General features: G+C 38.3%; 1 protein-coding gene across 1 annotated transcript in view; it reads left to right on the top strand.

The window, feature by feature from the left end:
- epha4b (eph receptor A4b) overlaps positions 1-2,532 on the top strand; it is a 78,987-nt gene extending 76,455 nt beyond the window's left edge. The window contains exons 16-17 of the mRNA XM_030775927.1: positions 1,612-1,749; positions 2,433-2,532. Of these exons, the coding sequence (XP_030631787.1) occupies positions 1,612-1,749; positions 2,433-2,532 (238 nt within the window). The remainder of the gene's footprint in view (positions 1-1,611; positions 1,750-2,432) is intronic.
- Positions 2,533-19,471: the final 16,939 nt, after the last annotated feature.

The following is a 19,471-nucleotide window of genomic DNA, read 5'->3' on the forward strand; positions in this document are numbered from 1 at the left end:
GCTTTATCTGATTACACTCAGGGCTGTCAGTTATTTAATACGGGAGTCTGCAGTCACCAGAGAGGAGAGATGGAAGAAAGCATGAAATAGCTTTTAGAGCCAAAGAACTCGCGGGTCGTCACTTTTACACTCCCATACACCTGCCGCTCAAAAACGGAAAACTCGCCTCTCTTACTGCCGCGTTCAGTAAAAACATAAGAAATCTTGACAAAAATGTTATTGTCGATCTTTTTTTTTTCACTTGGTAATATGCCCTTGTTACGCATCACCTCTATCATCAACTCGAGCACCAAACATAATCGTTCATTACATCTGGCCATAACCCTGAGGTGGGGTTATCATCAGCCGTAACGAAGAGCCAAGAAAATGGTTTTCTGCTATTTAAAAATGCAAGTGCTGTTTTCCACAGTGACCCTGAACAGGAAAACAAAAATGAGAAACATAATATAAAAAAGCATGATGTAATAGCATACCCTCTCTCTCTCTCTCTCTCTCTACATATAGCATACTCTCTCTCTCTCTCTCTCTCTCTCTCTCTCTCTCTCTCTCTACATATAGCATACTCTCTCTCTCTCTCTCTGTCTCTCTCTCTCTCTCTCTCTCTCTCTCTACATATAGCATACTCTCTCTCTCTCTCTCTCTCTACATATAGCATATTCTCTCTCTCTCTCTCTCTACATATAGCATACTCTCTCTCTCTCTCTCTCTCTCTCTCTCTCTCTCTCTCTACATACAGCATACTCTCTCTCTCTCTCTCTCTCTACACACACACACATATATATATATATATAACACAAAAATACGATTGTAAATCACAGAAATAAGAATGGGAAACCCAGATTACTCTTTAATATGTTAATGCTGGAACTGTTCTTTATCATGTAGAGTCACAAAACTACCTGACAACATTGTGTAATTTTGCCATTCTTCAAATGAATTCAGAAGGTCAGAAATGGTGCTGATGTTACCCAGAAACAATTCCACCGTATTGAGCCACAGCTATCTAGATTTAATCATTTCTTAAATATTTGAAACCTAATCATTTATTTAACCTTCTCAGGTGGCAGAACAAGTGTGTTAGCCATTTTACTTTACTTTCTCAGCTACATTTGGCAGTTACTCTTAACATGACGCGCTGTTTTCTCCCCAAAACAGCCTACTATCTAGTTCGAATGCACACAGGCACTCTGGTTTTTGGTGTGCCTTAAAAGGAGCATTTTCAAAGGTTATGTTCTGCTAAAGATGCCATGTTGTTACTTTGTGTGACTGTGTTTTCCTTCTTTCTTTCTTTCTTTCTTTCTTTCTTTCTTTCTTTCTTTCTTTCTTTCTCTGATTTCTTTGGCTTTTGTTTTTGTGTTGTCCATTTTTGTCTTGTGGAATTTCCTGAATTTGGTATGCAATTTTCTTTTGTTTCTTCTTTGTTTTGTGTCTTGCAGTTTTGTTTGGCAGTTCAAATCCGTCTTAAAGGCCGCATATAATAATGAACCAAGACAAATGTCCACACTTTCCTGGTGGACTGTACATAAATGAAAGATGGAGTAAATAAATCTATGATAAACTAAATGTTCTAAATGAAAGATGAGCTCTGATGCCCTTTGTGTTGATTTACAGGGAAGACGCCACCACCCCAGAGCTGAGTGTGAATACAGTGGAGGAATGGCTGGACGCTATCAAACTGGGCCAGTACAAGGACAACTTCGCTACTGCGGGCTATGTCACACTAGACTCAATTCTTTACATCAGTATAAAGTAAGAGACAGGGTTTTGCAAACCCTCAACAAATAGAGATAACTTTGTTGTTGTTGTTGTCGTTGTTGTTGAAAAAGAAGAAGAAGAAGAAATAAAGCTATAAATAGATGTAGAATTTAAAGTGTAAATCTATATGAATGTGTGCTGAAGCAGAATGTGCCATAGACTTCAAATGCACCTCTGGCATATCATTGAGATACTTCAGATAAAAAGTATATGATTTAAAACATGCTGCATTATGTGTCTTCTATTACCAGGCTCTATTCCAAAGGTCTCTCCAAGTTAACACTTTTCCTGTTCTGTGCTGAGTAATTAGAGCTTCAGCCATCAGCGGGCATGTAGAACATCGACAAAACAGTCAAAGTGCAGAGGCTTTGTATGTTAAGTGCTGCCCTGACAATAGAAAAATCTCATATCTTTCAGCGCTGCCTTCAGATAGGCCATGAATAGGCATTATACCTTTACAGCACTATAGCACAGAGAGTACTGAAAGAGACCAGGACTGAACTACCCTGGAGATTTCTAAGCAGTCTCCTAAGATGAAGCCAACTGCATTTTGTGTGTGTGTGTGCACGCGTGCGTGTGTGCGTGCGTGTGTGCGTGCGTGTGTGTGTGTGTGTGTGACAAAATTGAACAAATTTTGTCTTTTTTTTTTTTTCTCTCTGTCCCTTCTGCTGCTGCAGTGAGCTCCGGAAGATGGGCGTGACGCTGGTTGGGCACCAGAAGAAGATTCTCTCCAGTGTACAGAGTCTGCAGGCACAAGGCACCCATGTGCATGTATAACACAACTTCTTCTCCCCTTGCCTGGCCAAGCGAGCACACAGACTGAGAGATATAGAAAGCAAAGGACAGATGCTCGCCCACCGCCCCCCCCCCCCAACCCCCCCCCACCCCACCGAAATACAATCCTCAATCATCAACTTCACCATACAGCCCCCTTCCCGAATATCTCTATCCTCACTGCAGGCACTCCAGCTTCAGTTTTTGCACTCCCAATTTGAGCTGCGGATCCCACCCTCTGCAGAGCTCCGGAGACCGGTCGACTCGAGGTCGCGACAAAGGCGAAACCCGACGAGACCTCGTCTCAAACGTATAGGGGGGGGAAAAAAAGGAGAATTTAAAAGGAGAAAAGCTGTTCAGAGATATATGATCACTGTCAATGGAGTGTATGGCTATTTTACAGTCTGGTTTGATTTCTCATTGATTTATCTTTTTTTTGGGGGGGTTTTTTTTTTTTGTTTTTGTTTTTGTTTTTTTTTTTGGTCCAGATCAGATCAGAGACCAGTTTATGAATTTGAAAGGAGCGGTGTCTACACATTCAGTGCTGTGATCTATGTGAGTTTGGACCTCGGTGTGTGTGTGAACCCTACCTCAGTTTGGGGATGGCAGTCATCAGATTTGTAATCATACGTGTAATAAATCTCTGCCCTTGCATCATAGCAGTGTATGCGATCGACGATTCGTGATAACAATGGTCCATGCGGCAGCGGTTCCAGAATATTCCGATAGGCAGGATATATATCAAGCAGTGTTTGAGCTTCTTCACAGTGACTGCGCACCAATCCCAACGCTCCGTTCAGTGAGGAGTGACTTTCCACCAGAGCAAAAGGCAATCATCGGGCCACTGTGGCAAATACAACTCATGTCGAAGCAGAAGAGACCGAATCACAGACAAGGGGGGGGGGGATGTAGTCTGTTTGTAAATCCGCCCTGGAAATTTATTATGGTCATTTTCATAGGAGGCCATAAAGCAGGCATAGGAGAGCATGCCAGAAGCCACAGTCTGAGTGGATCTGAGCAGAGCCTTGTTCCTCTATCCTGTATAGCTGGGTAAACATCTGCTCTTTATTCAGTGCTTATTCAGTAACAAAGACCAGCAGCAACCACTCTTATTTACCTGCACACAGACACACATGCACACACCACGTTGGTGTTTGTTTTCCCCTCTCACCTCGTAGACCTTTAGCTAACTGGATTCTTCTGATGGCTGATAAGTCAAAACGTTAGAGTTGGTCCTGTTGTCTCCCAAAGGCAGCTCTCAGCCTTATCGTGATTGGTGGAGGACCTGTTGTTAGGCAGGGACGACAGTGAGGCAGACAAATGTGTCTGTGTTTTTGTGAATGTTTTGACATAAAGACCAGTGTTCTTCGCTTACGTGTGAGGCGTCTGCTGTAAATAAAGTTTAGTTTTAACTACAGTAGAGCAAGGTCACATTTGCTATTACATCAAGTTCACTCAAAGCTTAAAAAAAAAAAGTAAAAAAAAAAGAAAAAGAGAAACTGAAGTCTGTGAGCTCTTTGCATACTCAAAGTGTACACCATGTTCATATCTCTTTATGTTTACAGCTGTTCAATTCTGAATAACTGAAAAAAAAAACATGCTATTGTATCATAGTGTAAAAAAATGTACAGCGTTGATTTAAAAAAAAAAAAAATCTAGGATGTTTGTAATGATGTACTTTTATTTAGAATGAAGAGGGAACAAATGAGTTAAATTGTGGAGGTGACTTCTTAAAGCGAGGCAAAACGGATCAGCAGAGATTGCTTTGGATAACTTATCATGGGAATGTAGCATGGATACTAAGCTTTGTCTTTGATTGACAGGTGACAGTGACTGCAGTTTTCACTCAAGTGGTTGCCGTAGCTGCTTGACTTTTAGATGCCTTATTAACTGTGCTATTTTCTGTTTCTTTTCTCTTCTTCTCCATAGAAACAGTATTATTAAGTGATGATGTATATAGTATTTATCTGCTCATTCATGGCATCACAGACAAGCTCCAGTTTAGTTTGATGGAGACTCTTGTCAAACACTCATTTTTCTTTGTTGCTTCAGTCCTTTTTTTTTTTTTCCATTTTATTTTCAAGGTCGAGCAATGTCTTATCCCCTGTATTCATAGTCATACAACAAGCTTGTTTGCTGGCTGCATGTGGTATATGTACCAAAAAATGACCATGAATCAGGCAAAGTGAATCATACATGTTCATGCAAAACTAGGCCGAGATGAACTAAACTACATGAACTTGACTGTATATTTTTGTAAAAGTAAGATTGTTTTGTGAAGTAATCCTATATTGCAGGTTGTTCTTCTGTAGTTACTGAAGGAGTAACAGAGGAGTCCTCTCTTTCTTTGTCCATGTTGTTTTGTTATTTTTACAAAGGATATATGAGGTTTTTCATTTTTTTTTTGTTTTGTTTTGTTTTGTTTTTTCATTCCTCCTTGCGAAGAGTTATGGGTTAGCCTCCACTGAAGGGTATTTTTTGTTGTTGTTGTTGTTGATGTTATTATTATCTTCATTTTTTGCTTTCAAAAAAAAGAAAAAACAAGATTTGTCCCCCTGTTGCATCACTAAATATGTACACAAGTCAATAAATTACTCTCTTATCACAATGTTGCACATAATTACAGATGGTTATTTGGTCATTAAATTATATTGCTAATTTCAATTGGTATAGCCACTGGCATTTCAGGAAAACTGAGCTAAGTTATTACTGGTCCTTATGTTTATAGATTATTAAAAATGGTTGATGGGATTTATGAAACTGACATATTCTGAGGTCAGATATGTTCAGATTAATTAGTGAAGGAGAGGTCTCCTGCTGCATCCCAAATATATTTAAATCACTCGTAATTTACACAGAGTTAGGGATTCAGAATATTAAGATCAACCCTTATTATTTTCTCTCAGTGAGTTATTAGTGAAAAGTGCTTCCCTAGCATAAATTCACAGGAATGGCCATAATCTTGTGATAATGTATTTAGATAAATTCATTTTTGCCATCCTCAGAGATGTTTATCACATTGTATACTGTATTTGGGAGTGACACAGCAGGACACAGTATGTAATATTAATTTCAGTGGCCAGTGGGTTATTCATTTTTAATGCTCATTTTAAAATCCGAGCCTTCTAATTTCCCTTTCACACATGCTTGATGGAGACAGCATGCAAAGCTTTGCAAACATTTGCAGTAATGGGCTCCACTGTTGAGAAATTTTAGAGGGTAAGCTATGGCACTGCAAAATTATATTGGTGATGATGATGATGATGATGATGAGGATGAGGATGATGATGATGATAACAATGATGACACAGTCCTCCATTTATATCTTGTAACCAAACTCATACAAATAACATAAAAAAAATCAACATATATCAAGACATCGAAACAGTGCAGCAAAGTTTCCCTCTGCAAACTTGACATGGTGAATGTTTGACCAAACTGTGTTAGTAGCAGGATGTGAAGTACTCATGTTCTAAGTTGATGGTAGATAAATCATACTTATTATAAAAAAAAAAAACAACAAAAAAAAAAAACGTCCATGAAGATGCTTACAAGTCTAAGGTTTTGTCCCTTTCTCTGGCTGGGCTTGGCTCTGGCATTCCTGTAAATGTCTTTTTTTTTGGCTGATACTTTGTGAAATGATCTCTTGTTCTTTTGTAGTCTGTGTCTTTTTGTTTTGTTTTTTGTTTTTTTTTCTTTACTCACTGCAGGTTTATATGAGCTTGCTAAAAGGGTGTACGCATTTTGAAGCTCTTCATGTTGCTGTAATAAATATGCTAATATTTTTAATTTCTCACCTGAAGGCTTGGCGTCTCACTTTCACTGGTCTGGGTTTTTTTTTTTTTTTTTTTTTTTTTTTTTCCTTTTTCTTTTTTTTTTTCCTTTCACAGTCACAGCACATATTTTTGCTAATGCATTCATTTCTCTTACTTATTCATGTATGATAATCTGAAGTCATTTGATATATACATATATTTCTCTCTCTCTCTCTCTCTCTCTCTCTCTCTCCCTCTCCTTCATTATTCCGGTTAAGAACTCTTACCTCGTTTGAATCCTGTTTTGAAGACAGGGTAAAGTCACACAGCCAAAGATGCGACTGGAAAATGTAAACAAATAGGCTTGACAGTGCATCTTGATAAGCCCCTTTTTTTTTTTTTTTAACAGAAACAGCTCACTTGGAGCTGAGAGCTAACGGTAATGGAATATTCCCCAGAGATGGATCTGCTGGTTCTCCTGAGAAAAGAGGGGTCAGAGACCTGCTGCACTGCCTCACCTCTTTAATGCACTCTTGCTACCGCTGTCAGTCCATGTAATGTCCATTATCCCCAATATCCACCCTCTCTTTCTCTCCTCCGTCTTCCACCAGCCCTCCATTCAGACAGGCATACATAAAAAAACATATATCATTCAGGTCTGAGAGAGACAGGAGACATTTTTCACCCGTCATTGTCAGGAGAGTCAATGGGATTTATGGCCCAACGTTGTATAAATGTTACATTAAGGCAATACAAGGCAAACAACAAAAGGACCGTTACAAGATCATTTTTTACTTAAAAAAAAAAAAAACACACACACACACCCAAAAAATAGACACGTATAAAAATGTTACAAAATTTCTTGAAACAGAATGTGCATTTTAGGGTTTTAGGATATGTCAGAAAGATTCGACAGTTTTATTCCTCAAAGAGATAATAATTATGAAATTAAGTACGGTGGAGTTAATGTTATAATAATTCATTACAGTGGAAAGATTGGATGACTGCAGGATGCTTAATTGCTGTCCATGACGCAGTCATTTAAAATGTATAATGCCACAATTAAATAAATGTTGAAAAAAATCGGAGGGCAGGAAACTTTTCCACTTAAGTAAAGCTTTTAGAAGCTGGTGGGGGGTAATTATTTAAGTGAAAGCCACCAGGGCAGGGGTCATTTTTCCAGCCCCACTGGCTCAACCTCCAGAGGTCAGATGGGATCTATAGCTGCCTGGGCTCTTGTGTTGTTTTAATGCCTACTGCACCCACATTAAGAGACACCTAAACCCCTGTCTGACAGCTTGACTGAGAGGAGTAATTATACTTGAGACCCTTGAGACATGCTACTGTGTGTGTGTGTGTGTGTGTGTGTGTGTGTGTGTGTGTGTGTGTATGCGGGCGCTTATGTGTGTACGTGTGGGCATGCACACATGCATGCCTGTGTATGAGTGAGAGATCAGCAAATAGAGTGAAAAAATAAATTTGTCTATTGGTGTGTGTGTGTGTGTGTGTATGTGTGTGTTTCTGTGTGTGTGTGTGTGTGTGTGTGCGCGCACATACACATTTGCGCCTATTTGTGTGCATTTGTACAACTACCAATATGTTTTTGACAGCCCCATCAGTCATTTTTGGCCTTTTGAGCTTTATCTACCAAACCACATAACCTTTTCAAATTATGTCAATGTGCATTTTAAAACTAATCAATAGCTCGCACTGGAACCCAGAGTCCACATCTGTTGGGATTGTAACCATGTCCTAATTTGTGGAATGATGAAGCGACACGTTATGAAGAAGTGATCCATCATGTTGTCTCATGTGAGTGTTGGCCATCCAGTGACTAATCCCTTGTTGTTTCCATAGTGTCACAGGATTACCTAATAAGGGAGACATTACAAAATGAGACTGAATTTGGATCGTATGGCATGCCCCCTGTTTCTGAAGTATAACTGCAGTACCAAACCTTCTAATTGGCATTTTGCTCTTACACGGATAAACCATATCTCTGCCATGTCTTTTTTTATAAAGGACTTCAGCTGAAGATAAATATTTTGAATGTGTAAAAATAGCCTTTACTTGAATAAAAATCAACTGAAACACTACTGTCAGCCTATAAGGGATCTGTTGTTGATGAGTAATGTAATCCCAGTTAATTAGTAGTGACATTTGCTGTCTGGCGAGAGGATTTGCTCCCAACACACCTGGCATTTGCTTTTCAGAGATGAGGACAAAATGTTATCAATCTAAATGGTAGAGTCTTCCTACATCTAAAAGGGAAAAGGTTACAGACAGACAGATAGGCAGACAGGCAGACAGACAGACAGACAGACACACGCAGGTACACATAAACATGCACATGCACATACACACACACACACACACACACACACACATTCACAAACTGTGAACACACCTTTCTCTTTTTTCACAGCAGAGACTGAACACAGTTCATATGTTGTTGAATTCCCCCAGATTTAACCTCAATGTATGGTACCATTTCCTCATTTTATACATTATTGTCACCATCAAGAAATGTACAATTTCCCTCATATTTCTTGAAATTGTTACAAAGGTTAGGCATCCAGACAAGCTTAATTATTCTGTTCTAGGCAGTTCTTAGATGTTATTCAAAGGAACTCACATCTATTTACTGGGTTACCATGAACTGAATTTTATTTAGAGAGATCTATGGACAATATTAGATGTTTTCACTGACTGAGTGAAGAGAGAGAGAGAGATAAAAAAAAAACAACAACAACAACACTGTATGTTCCTGTTAAATTCTAAACATTTAATATGACCCACCCACTTGCTGTTGTTATTGTGATCCACTCATTGAAGATGAGTCAAAGGGGAAGAGGAGGAAATTTCAGCTCACAATAGGGATTTTCACATTTAAGGTGATTAGCCTCATAGTCATGCTAATCCACTTCAGAAAAAAACATATGTCGCTAAAGCTCCTTCACAAACTCTCACTCATTGTGTTTAGATGAATGTGTACTCATGATTTCATACTCGACAATGCTCTGGAGAATTTTCATGCAAATTGAAAAAATAAATAAATAAATAAATAATAGCTTCGTTTTGTTAAATAAACTCACAAATTATGCAAAACCAAATCTAATCTGATTAATCTCCCCAAAAGGGAAAAAAAAGGTCTGACATCTCAAAAACTTATTTTCCGATTATCAACTTTTTTTTTCCCTTTTTGTTTTTTGAAGACAGATTCAACCCTTCCTCAATGGAGGCCCGAGCATCAGTCAGGCTGTAGACAAACTAAGATTTCATGATTATGATATCCAATCATTGTGTCTCCATTCAACAGGAATAAACACCCTTCACCCTTTTACAACAGGCTCCAAACTGAAAAGAATGGCACCCACTCACACTCCAATGTAATTTCAGCCTCCGTATTTCACAGAACATTCTCTCTGCCTGCCTTGCGATGACACCTTCTGATAGGCCTGTTAGTCTTATTTGAGCTTGTCAAACTGCTGTTCACATCAATCAGCTTTAGAGATAATGCAGCTCCTGCTGCTGATAGGCTGGCCCCAATTTACAAGCACTGACCTTAGACCAAACAACAAAATATTATTTAAAAAAAAAAAAAACCCTTGCGTGTGTTCTTTCTCCCGAGAGGTAATCCTAAGGTCTGTTTGAGTTTCATGTCTCATGTTTTAATAATAATAAAAAAAAAATAGGGAAAAAAGGAACTGCCCTTGAGAACAATGTTTGTTTTCATTCTGGGCCATTTTTGTTCACGAGGGAGTTTATTTTACCTATCAAAGCACTTTCTGCTTCAAATTTTCATTAGCTATCAAAGTTACGTATTCAATTTTAAAAAGTGAATGCAGAGGCTGAAATTGCATTACATGCATGGCTCTGATCATGCCTCTTCCGATCAGCAGCAGTGATGAGACGCATTCTCAATACTGTTGACCCATGCAAGAAAGAATGCGACTCGCAGTCTTCAGCTCATTACATTCTAGGAGAGTGGGAGGAAACTACACACCATCTATCTCCATGTTGTCAGTGCTCTTTTTCTGCATTCCATTAAGATTCAGCACTTCTCTCTCACCAATTTAAACTAGACGCTTAGTGAGCAAACATATTTTGTTGGCTCTTTTTTTTTTTTTTTTTTTTTTTTTTTTTGCTGCATTGGAATTTTCATTGGTGTTTTTTGTTCTTATGTTGATATCAGTGTTTTGAAAAATGAAGATTAGTGTGCGGTTGCTCTTTGGAGGTCTGGTTCTCTTTTAAAGTTAATCAGATGTGTTGCTCTTTGGTCTGCAGCTGGGGAACATTTACGAAAAAAAAAAAAAAATGTCGTCTCTCACTCTCCAGTCATTTGGGTGAGCGGAAAAGAAGTATCTCTCGTCCTGCTTTTGTGTGCCTTAAATCGGTGGTGCAGCATCTTGTCTTCAATAAATCTTAGAACTCCCTGTGTGGGTGCTTCTTTGGAGTGGTTTTATGAAGAAACTTGTGATGGTGAACGTTATTGTCTGGACTCACTGTGCATCTCAGAAATGAACTTCCAATGTGAAACCACTCCGTCAAATTGTTTTGCATACACAGAAATGACCAAAATTGCCGTTGATGTGGAGTACATACATCACACAGTATTATTCCTTCAACGTACATCATCTATAACAGAAAATATGACAAAACAGAAAAAAAAAATGAATCCCTTGAGAATATCTGGAAAGTAGTTCAGTTCCCATTATAGTATTTAGGTGAGTAGAGAGAGACATAGGAGGGGATGGTTGTTCACTCTGCTGGTTGTCCCAAACATTTGTGGAGACACTGTGGGGGGGACAACCCACATGAAGAAGGATTACCAAACCACCTATGAGTACTCAGCCAGAAAAAAACCACACAAAGCATACAGCAAATGAAAACTCGGGGTTGGGAATTACTTGCGGTGGTGATTTTTCATAAACAAACCACAAACTCGTGAGTTAGCTTGCTGAGTCAGGTCTAGCTGGGAGTGAACAGAGGGTTTCTTTCAGCATGTGAAGGAATAAGAGACTTATGTGTGTGTAACCACGGGCAACAGGGAGGGAGGTGAGGGAGTATCAATGATCCACTGCTCCAGTTGTAGAATTGAGTGATGAGAAAAACATGATCCGTATTCGGAGTGCTGGCACAGCAGGCTAGCAGCAGTTAGATGAGCTCACTCACCAGAGGAAATGCTGTGGAAACCAGGGCGTATGTGTCTTGGAGCTCACGGCCGAAAAACGCGGCTACACTGCAGTGAACTTGAGCTAGCATGAAAGAGCTCAGTTTAGATGTTCTGTATACTTATATCCACACTCTGGTCTTTAATCATGTTGTGAGAATTGGATATCGGTGAGCACAATTTCATTTAGGCATTTGATATGTTATGAAAAAGACATGAACATTCTAAAAGTCCTTTAACTATGTGTTGACCTTTGACACTCATTCCTCAAATGAGTCCACATAATCAGTTTTATCTATTTATTTATTTTCTTCTACCTCAACCGCAGATCCAAATCATTCTGTAGACCGATCGGATCAATTTCGGTTTTACCGCAACGGATGAATGCCTTTTCCAATCAGATGTGATCCCAGCCCCACGCCGTTTGGATCATTTCCAATCCAATTCCATCTTCAGGATTCTCCTGCCCATCCATATTCAATTTTCCTCCTCGGATTGGCCATTGAACCATCGCAGATAAGATTGACCAGTGAGGTCTTGGTCAGTCAGCTGTGTTTCGAAACACTTTGGGTACGTGGAAATAATTTCTAACCTCCTGAAGGGCTAAATTTCTGCAAAGCAAACTCATACCAACAAAGCTGTGTTCTTAAGACTGAAGAAATGACTTTTAAAACCTCAAAAGAGACTTGATGGGTTCCACTGAATATAATAGCTGAGTTTTAAGATTCTAATATTAGTGTCCTTATAACTGCAGACAATAGGAATAATAAGGCCAAGATCTGAAGTAGCCAAACCATGGTGTCCTACCCTACTATTGTTTCCAGTGAAGAATGGTAATTGTTAGCATTGTGAAACGCAGCCATTGGAGTGAAGTGTATAAAATCTTCATCAATAGATATGTATGCTAAGAATACTTAAAAATGTCTCAAAATGGTCATGTTTAATTTGTAATCTGCAATTTTCTTTCTTGTGATGTCCCCCAGGTTAAAGGAGAGAACATGTCTTAATTTCAGATTTGACTCTAAAATTCGTGTACTTTTGAACATTACTTTCAATGTAAGGGATGTTAAAAGTAGTACAGATCTGGTAGTACAATACTCTATATAAGAGGCAGGGCTGTGTGGGATGACACATAAGACTGAAGGGAGAATGTACATCGGTAAGATTGATTTATTTTTCTCAACAAGAGCTTGACAGCTTTCAGCAAGAACAAGGACAACAAAACAAGAACAAAAAAAGGGGGGGGGGATCTCTTTTTCATCACATATGTTTTATTTCACTCTTACCTGAGGCAGCTGACTCTCACAGAACTCCACGGTGATTTTGTCACCTACTTACAAAACTGATAGCAATGTCCAAATAGCAATGTTCTATGAGAGTCAAAATCAGGTAAAACAAGGGGGGGGGGGATTTAAAAAGCATTGGTACCACTTTACAATAAGACTACCCTTATAAAGGGTTTATGAATGGTTTATAATTACTTTATTAATTAGGTTGTGAACACTTCATAAATCATTAATAAGATTTTATAAGCCATTAGGTAAAAAACGCAACAGTGACCTGCTGTTTGCCAAATAGTGATCCCACATTTATCTGTACTGTTAAGCCTCCGATCTCATTGGTTACTTAGCTTACTTTGTCATCTCCATCAGCCAGCATTATACCAGTCAGCCCCATCAGATATGTGTTAATAAGATACTAGCATTTAACCACCATTAGCATATCTTAATAGTCAAAAAGTTTTATTTGACATGTCAAATTATTGCATAACAAATTTTCATATCAAATGACCAAATTCATACACTAAAGCTGCAATATTGTTTACCTTGACAGTTTCAGCATGCTATCAGCAGCCGTCCTCATTATTATTACGGGGGCTGATATGACATATGCTGTCATATTAAAGTGGTATATCGTGATGCTTGTTGGGGGTAGATGTGTGGAGTTTCCCAGCATGCCTTGGGGCGATGGACTGTTGTTTAACCCCAGTTCGCTATTGTTCAGTTTATGTTTCCTGTTGTGGCTAGTAGAAGTGATCTGTATTGTTCATCATGTAGTCCTTGTGTTGTGTTGTGTTGTGAATTCTTGTGATAGTTTAATGTAATGTGTGTACCGTAAATGTAATTATCTGTGTGAATGATGTACTTCCCTCCTACCGTGTTAGTATTACATTACTTTCTGGTTTGTACTGTTGCAAAAGAAAAGGCACGTGTTTTCACTTTGGAGAAAATTCAGCCACTGAAAATTCACACACTTATGTGTTTTACACTTTACAATAAGGCACCCTTTCAGCAGTTATAAATGTTAGTAACTAATTAATAAATGGTCATAAAAATGAGATGAAGCTGACAGTTTAGCATGCTCACTGATGAAAGGAGAACATAAAGTAAACTAAGCAACTAACAAGATCTGAGATTTAACAGAATAGATAGATGAAAAGTGCAGCAGTGACTTTAACTTGCCAGATAGTGAGCCTGCATCGATGTATGAAAATTCAGTTATAACTTGTTTATTGCTTTTAATGATTCATAAAATGTTTATAACTTAATTAATAACCTAATTGTAAACCATTTATGAATCCTTTATAAGGGTAGTCTTATTGTAAAGTGGTACCATCATATATTTAAAGCATTTAGAATATTTGCGTGCTAAATACTACATCGAAACCATCCACAGTTTATTTTTTGGATGGATCATGTCTGTTTAAGGACCTCTTGAGTCGAGAACACTCATATCACTCTCTTCATAATGAGTGATGTGATGCGTTTTAACATCATATTTCTATTTGATTTGATTTTTGATTTTGTGAGGCTAACCCTCAAATTCCCTTTTTATACATCCAGCTCTCTCTCTCTCTCTCTCTCTCTCTCTCTCTCTCTCTCTCTCTCTCTCTCTCTCACTCTCTCTCCTCCTCCTCCTCCTCAGGTTGTAAAGAAGAAAATCACAGAAGAATGCCTTGATTCTATGCAGTTCTTTCAATTTGGGGAAAGATTGAAGTCAGCTCTAGTTTTGCCACAAAATAGAAAAAATAAAGTTTAGATGTCGTTCATGAAACTTATAAAAGACAATTGACATATGATCTATGATACAGTAAAATATCTTTCATATGCCTTGACTAACATTTTGTCTCTCAGACTAGTCATGCTCTATTGTTTCCAGACAACTCTGCATTTGCTTCTATTGAAAGACCAACTGAATTTAAATAAATCAAACGACTCATCAAAAATGTCTACCACACATGTACTTTCCGACCATCATTCATCCACTTGCAGGAATTCATAAAAGTACAAAATATCTCATGGATTAATGAAGATGACATGAGGAAATAAAGTTGCAGGTTTTCTGAACCGCATGCAGACATCTCTCTTTGAATAGGAAGCCAGATCAATATCTTCCTGCCATGTGGCTGTCACTACATTTCAAGAAGAGAATGATTAAATATACACACACACATACACAGAGAGAGAGAGAGAGAGAGAGAGAGAGAGACAGAAACAAAGAGAGAGGAAAAGAAACAGAAACACCCAAAAGTGAAATATTGGCTCCTGCAAGCATGAAATTGCAACATCTGTAAAAGATCATGTGGGTACTGGCTAGACAATATGATGTAGGACCACCATGATCAAGAAAGATTAAAAAAAAAAAAGAATTCAAAAAAGAGCCACACAGTACACTTTAAAGAGTACCACTTGAGTAAAGGGAAACCATTCGCTCTTCCAAATGCTCTGGCATTTTGTTTTCAGTCTTTCTCTTGTTTGGTTGTAGTCCCGGTCGCTGTGAGAATGCTGTACAGATAAAGTTGATTGTGTTACTGTGTCCACATCTGTGTATCAGGGCAAGAGCGTGAATATATGTGTATGCATGTGTATAAATGTGTGTGTGTGTGTGTGTGTGTGTGTGTGTGTGTGTGTGTGTGTGTGCTGAGGGTATACAAAAGTGTTTTTTCTCATTTCAGCTGAAGCCACACTCTAAATGAAAGAAGTAGTTTGTGTTGCCGAGAGATAAACAGAGCTCTGGCTGTTAACTCTGACTCATATGTCTACTATGTGACAGGCCTCTAATAGAAGGACAGGACAAGTACACTGTCTAATTTATTCTCTTTAGAAGACCGCAATACAGGAGATGCTTGTGAATCAGTGGAAGTATTAACAAAGAACATTGTTATGTAGTGTAATTACTTTATTAAGAATTAATTGCCTTTGTCTGTAGGTCCTCTGTTTCCTCTAATCAGTTGTTCAAAGGTTTGAAAGTCAAATTTTAAGTCCACCCCACCCCACACACCCACACATACAAACACACACACACACACACACACACACACACAATCAAATGTGATTACCACACAGTAGAGCTACACCAGTAATACGATGCCAACCTCTTCTAAACCTTGATTATTCAGCAGAAGCATGGGCTCCTCCACATAAGATGGACTCGTACTGGGGTCAAATTCTTATTTCTGCCTCTGTAAGTCTCTTCCCTTGCCTCCCGGCACAGCCTGAGGGTAGGACAAGCCTCTTTTTATCACTTTTTCTCACTGTTCTGCAGTCTTTTCAAACATGAGTGCTCTTTAGTGCCCCGGGTGTCATACAGCTGTGCCGGGCGCCGCTCTCAGGGCACACGGGTCTGTCAGAGCCTTAAGCCAGCCTGAGGTCACTGCTGCTGATTCAAATTAAAGACATTAAATTGGTAAGGAAAACCAGAACCAATGGAAGGAAGGTCAAACTATACATGGATGCTCAGTAAACCAAAGGGACAACAAGCGTTTCAGGGATTCTAACACTCCACAATTTCCTAGCACCAAAGAAAAAAGGAAAGTCATTAAATCAAATACGTACATCTACTGAAATTCACTGGAACATATACTGGAAGTCACCAGTCTCATATTCAAATCATATTTGAAGGGGTCACAAGATCAGAAATGAGTGATTTGTTTGGTGTGTTTATTTCATTTATTTTTATCTTCTCTAAAGCTGTTTTTTGTTTTTTGGGTTTTTTTGGCCATTAGCCATACGGTTGGTCAATGTTTGCAATTTAGAGACATTGGAACCAGAGATGCTGTCTAAGAAAACACTGCCAGCTTCAGTCAAAGAGATCACAGCACAGTTTAATTGGAACAAAAAGCTTTGCTTTGGCACAAAGGAAATAAATACAATATGGTGTTCATTCAACGCAGCGTTCTTACAATGAGGTCTCCGTTAGGCATAATTGTATGCTCTTACATTTGCAATCAAATCTTTGCAAACCTTTAAATTGAGTACTTCCTGTCGATTGAGTACTTAGGTTTTTCACCTCACTAGTCAGGATTTTTGTGATAAGTTTCTTGTATATTGTGGTAGAGATGAGAATCAAATTCTTGTCATATGGTGCCTATTTGGCCTGAGCAGATACACTGTAGCTTCTGTAAAATTAAAATCAATAACCGATTTATGGTAGATTTATGGCAGCACAAAACGTAAGGATTTATTGTGCTTTGTTAACAAATGCATAGAGTGGATTCAAAAGGTTGCAGAACGCACAGGTAATCGTATAAACCTGGAAATGTCAGCATGTTGCAAGAAAAGAAAAAAAAAGTTATTTCATCGTTTTACGATTTGTCACATTTCGAGAAATCAATATGTTTGCCTCGCAATGCTTTTTTTTCAGCCAGTTTCTCACTGTAAAAACAAGACATAGCAAACTTTGATGGTGTCATACCTGCCCAGTGAAGCCTCCATGCAACATGCAATTAGACTGTCTCCCTGACTAAGGGGATAACTAGAGGTTTTTGTTATCTTGTCAGTGGGACAATATTTGGCATTCATTAATTCCTCTCTCCCTCCCTTTCCCCCAAAATTTCAGCAGTGGGAAAGAAGGAATAAACAAACCTCTCTCCGTAGAAATCAAACCAAAAGGATAATATGGTGAATTCATCTCACTCTTTGCACACTGTAATATTGTGCTAAAGATGATTCATATAGAGGACAGATCTATAACTTAGACGTCTAAAAATACTGAGTTTGGAAAAAATAGAATCAGTTGCTCGCTGCATTATTCTGTCTAACAGTATTAGTTATGTACCCTGGGGTAATGGAATGGGCCAGGAGTGGAGGAGGAGTCTCAGATCAGAAACTATTTTGAGCTGGGGAAATCTAAGAGGCACCTTGCAGACTACATTAAGCAGCTCACATAGAGGTGGCTGACGAGCACAGTTTGAGTCAAGGGAATTAAATGAACATTTAATGACTGCTTCTCTCTGTTAATGAGTAGCTAATGCTCCTGTAAAAGGCACAGCCTGCCTAGGTCTGGTCTAGACCAGCTTCTTTTAGTTTTTCACAGATTTTCTCACTACCTGACACATTCAAGATCATGCAAGCTTCAGTTTAACAGGGAGGTCCATTGACGAATGGCTGAAACTTTACCAAACGCGTTTCAGCAGAATTAAATATGCCTCCTAAAAACAGTCTGCATGGCCTATTCATTTTTCACCATCATGTCAGCGAGTCAAAAAATCCTTACATGACAGCAAAGGCTGAACGTGTGGTTTATGTAATACATGAACCATACTGTCAACATCTACTCCTTATGGAAACGTCGTTCAATTCTGATGAAATGCATCTTGGATTTTTCTTGGATATCATTTAAAAATATCCAGAGAGATGATTGTTTTGGTGCCACCATAATGTCATTAATGATCAGATAGCTCTTTAATTATAATTAAACCAAGCAACAGTTCTCTTGTAATCACTTATGTATTACTCACCCTCATTTGGCTACCCATAAGCCGGGAGGCTTATTAACGAGTTAATAAAATGGATTTGTAACCAGACTTAAACACACTCACCTAGTTTTTCACACAATGAAGTGAAAAATATTCTGGAATTTTTTGTAAATTTTACAAGCGGATTAAGGATGGTCCTATGTCCTCCACTAGATCTGGAGGACTTTAGATAGGGATGTGTGGATTTTTTTCTTTTCTGAGATCTGTCGTGTGGCCCTGTCAGAGCAGGCATCAGTTTAGATCACTTTGTGCCCTCAATATGTCACTGTAAGTGCTCAATCACAAATGCAATGTCGGGTGAGGGCTAAACATCCGCTATCTGAATCACATTTTTCTATTTTGACATTCCAATATTTCCCTGAATTGTCTCTTAAGCTTTTTTGACAGCAAACAAACAGACAAACACAGAGTAATACACTAATGTTATTTTGAATCCACTGAGATATTATTTTAACGATTCCTTACGTACAACACTGGGAGCTTTTGGCTTTTCAGCATTGTTCACACCATTTAGTACATCATTAAATACCCTTTAATGTTCACAATGCTTGAAAAAATCCAATAAATGCCTTTTAAAAGTCTTTACAGGGTATTGGGAACATACTGGAATAATTGGAAAAGAAAGCGACAGAACATTTAGCCAAGTGTTAATAGCTTTTCAAAATTCCGTTAAACCCATTTAACCTTTGACCTCTATGTAATTATGAGATCCAAAAGATCAATTTCATTGATTTACTTTCTTATATTCAAATTAAGTGGACTTGTCAGATGGAATACAGATATGGCAGAGATACAAACAGGTTCATTCTTTGTGGAAATTCCCTTGGTGAAGACTTTATCTCCAGCTGCAGATGCACTTATAAAAGTAACTTTAAATACCATCACATAATATTTCAGGGAACTGTAAATGCTAATATCAAAAATGTATTAAGTGCAATGTAAGGTTGATAATAATGTGTTTCAGGTTTGGAATAATGACAGCAGTGTCACACCATCCAAGGGTACAAGTGCCAGATGATAACAGCTATAAAATGAACATTCAGATCAAACTTCAAATGAAACAATGTAGTTAAAGAGTCATACCAGTTTTCTTCTTTATGTGTGTGTGAGATGTGTGTGTGTGTGTGTGTGTGAGTTTTCTGTTTTGTTGTTTATGGCTCAGCTAAATTAATTGAATTAAAACGTGTAAGCTTGAATGTGTGCACCAAAACTAAACTAACAGAACTAAACTACTATGTGAAATAATCTTTTGCGAGA

The sequence above is a fragment of the Chanos chanos genome, chromosome 5 (assembly GCF_902362185.1).
Source record: "Chanos chanos chromosome 5, fChaCha1.1, whole genome shotgun sequence".
Taxonomy (NCBI): domain Eukaryota; kingdom Metazoa; phylum Chordata; class Actinopteri; order Gonorynchiformes; family Chanidae; genus Chanos; species Chanos chanos.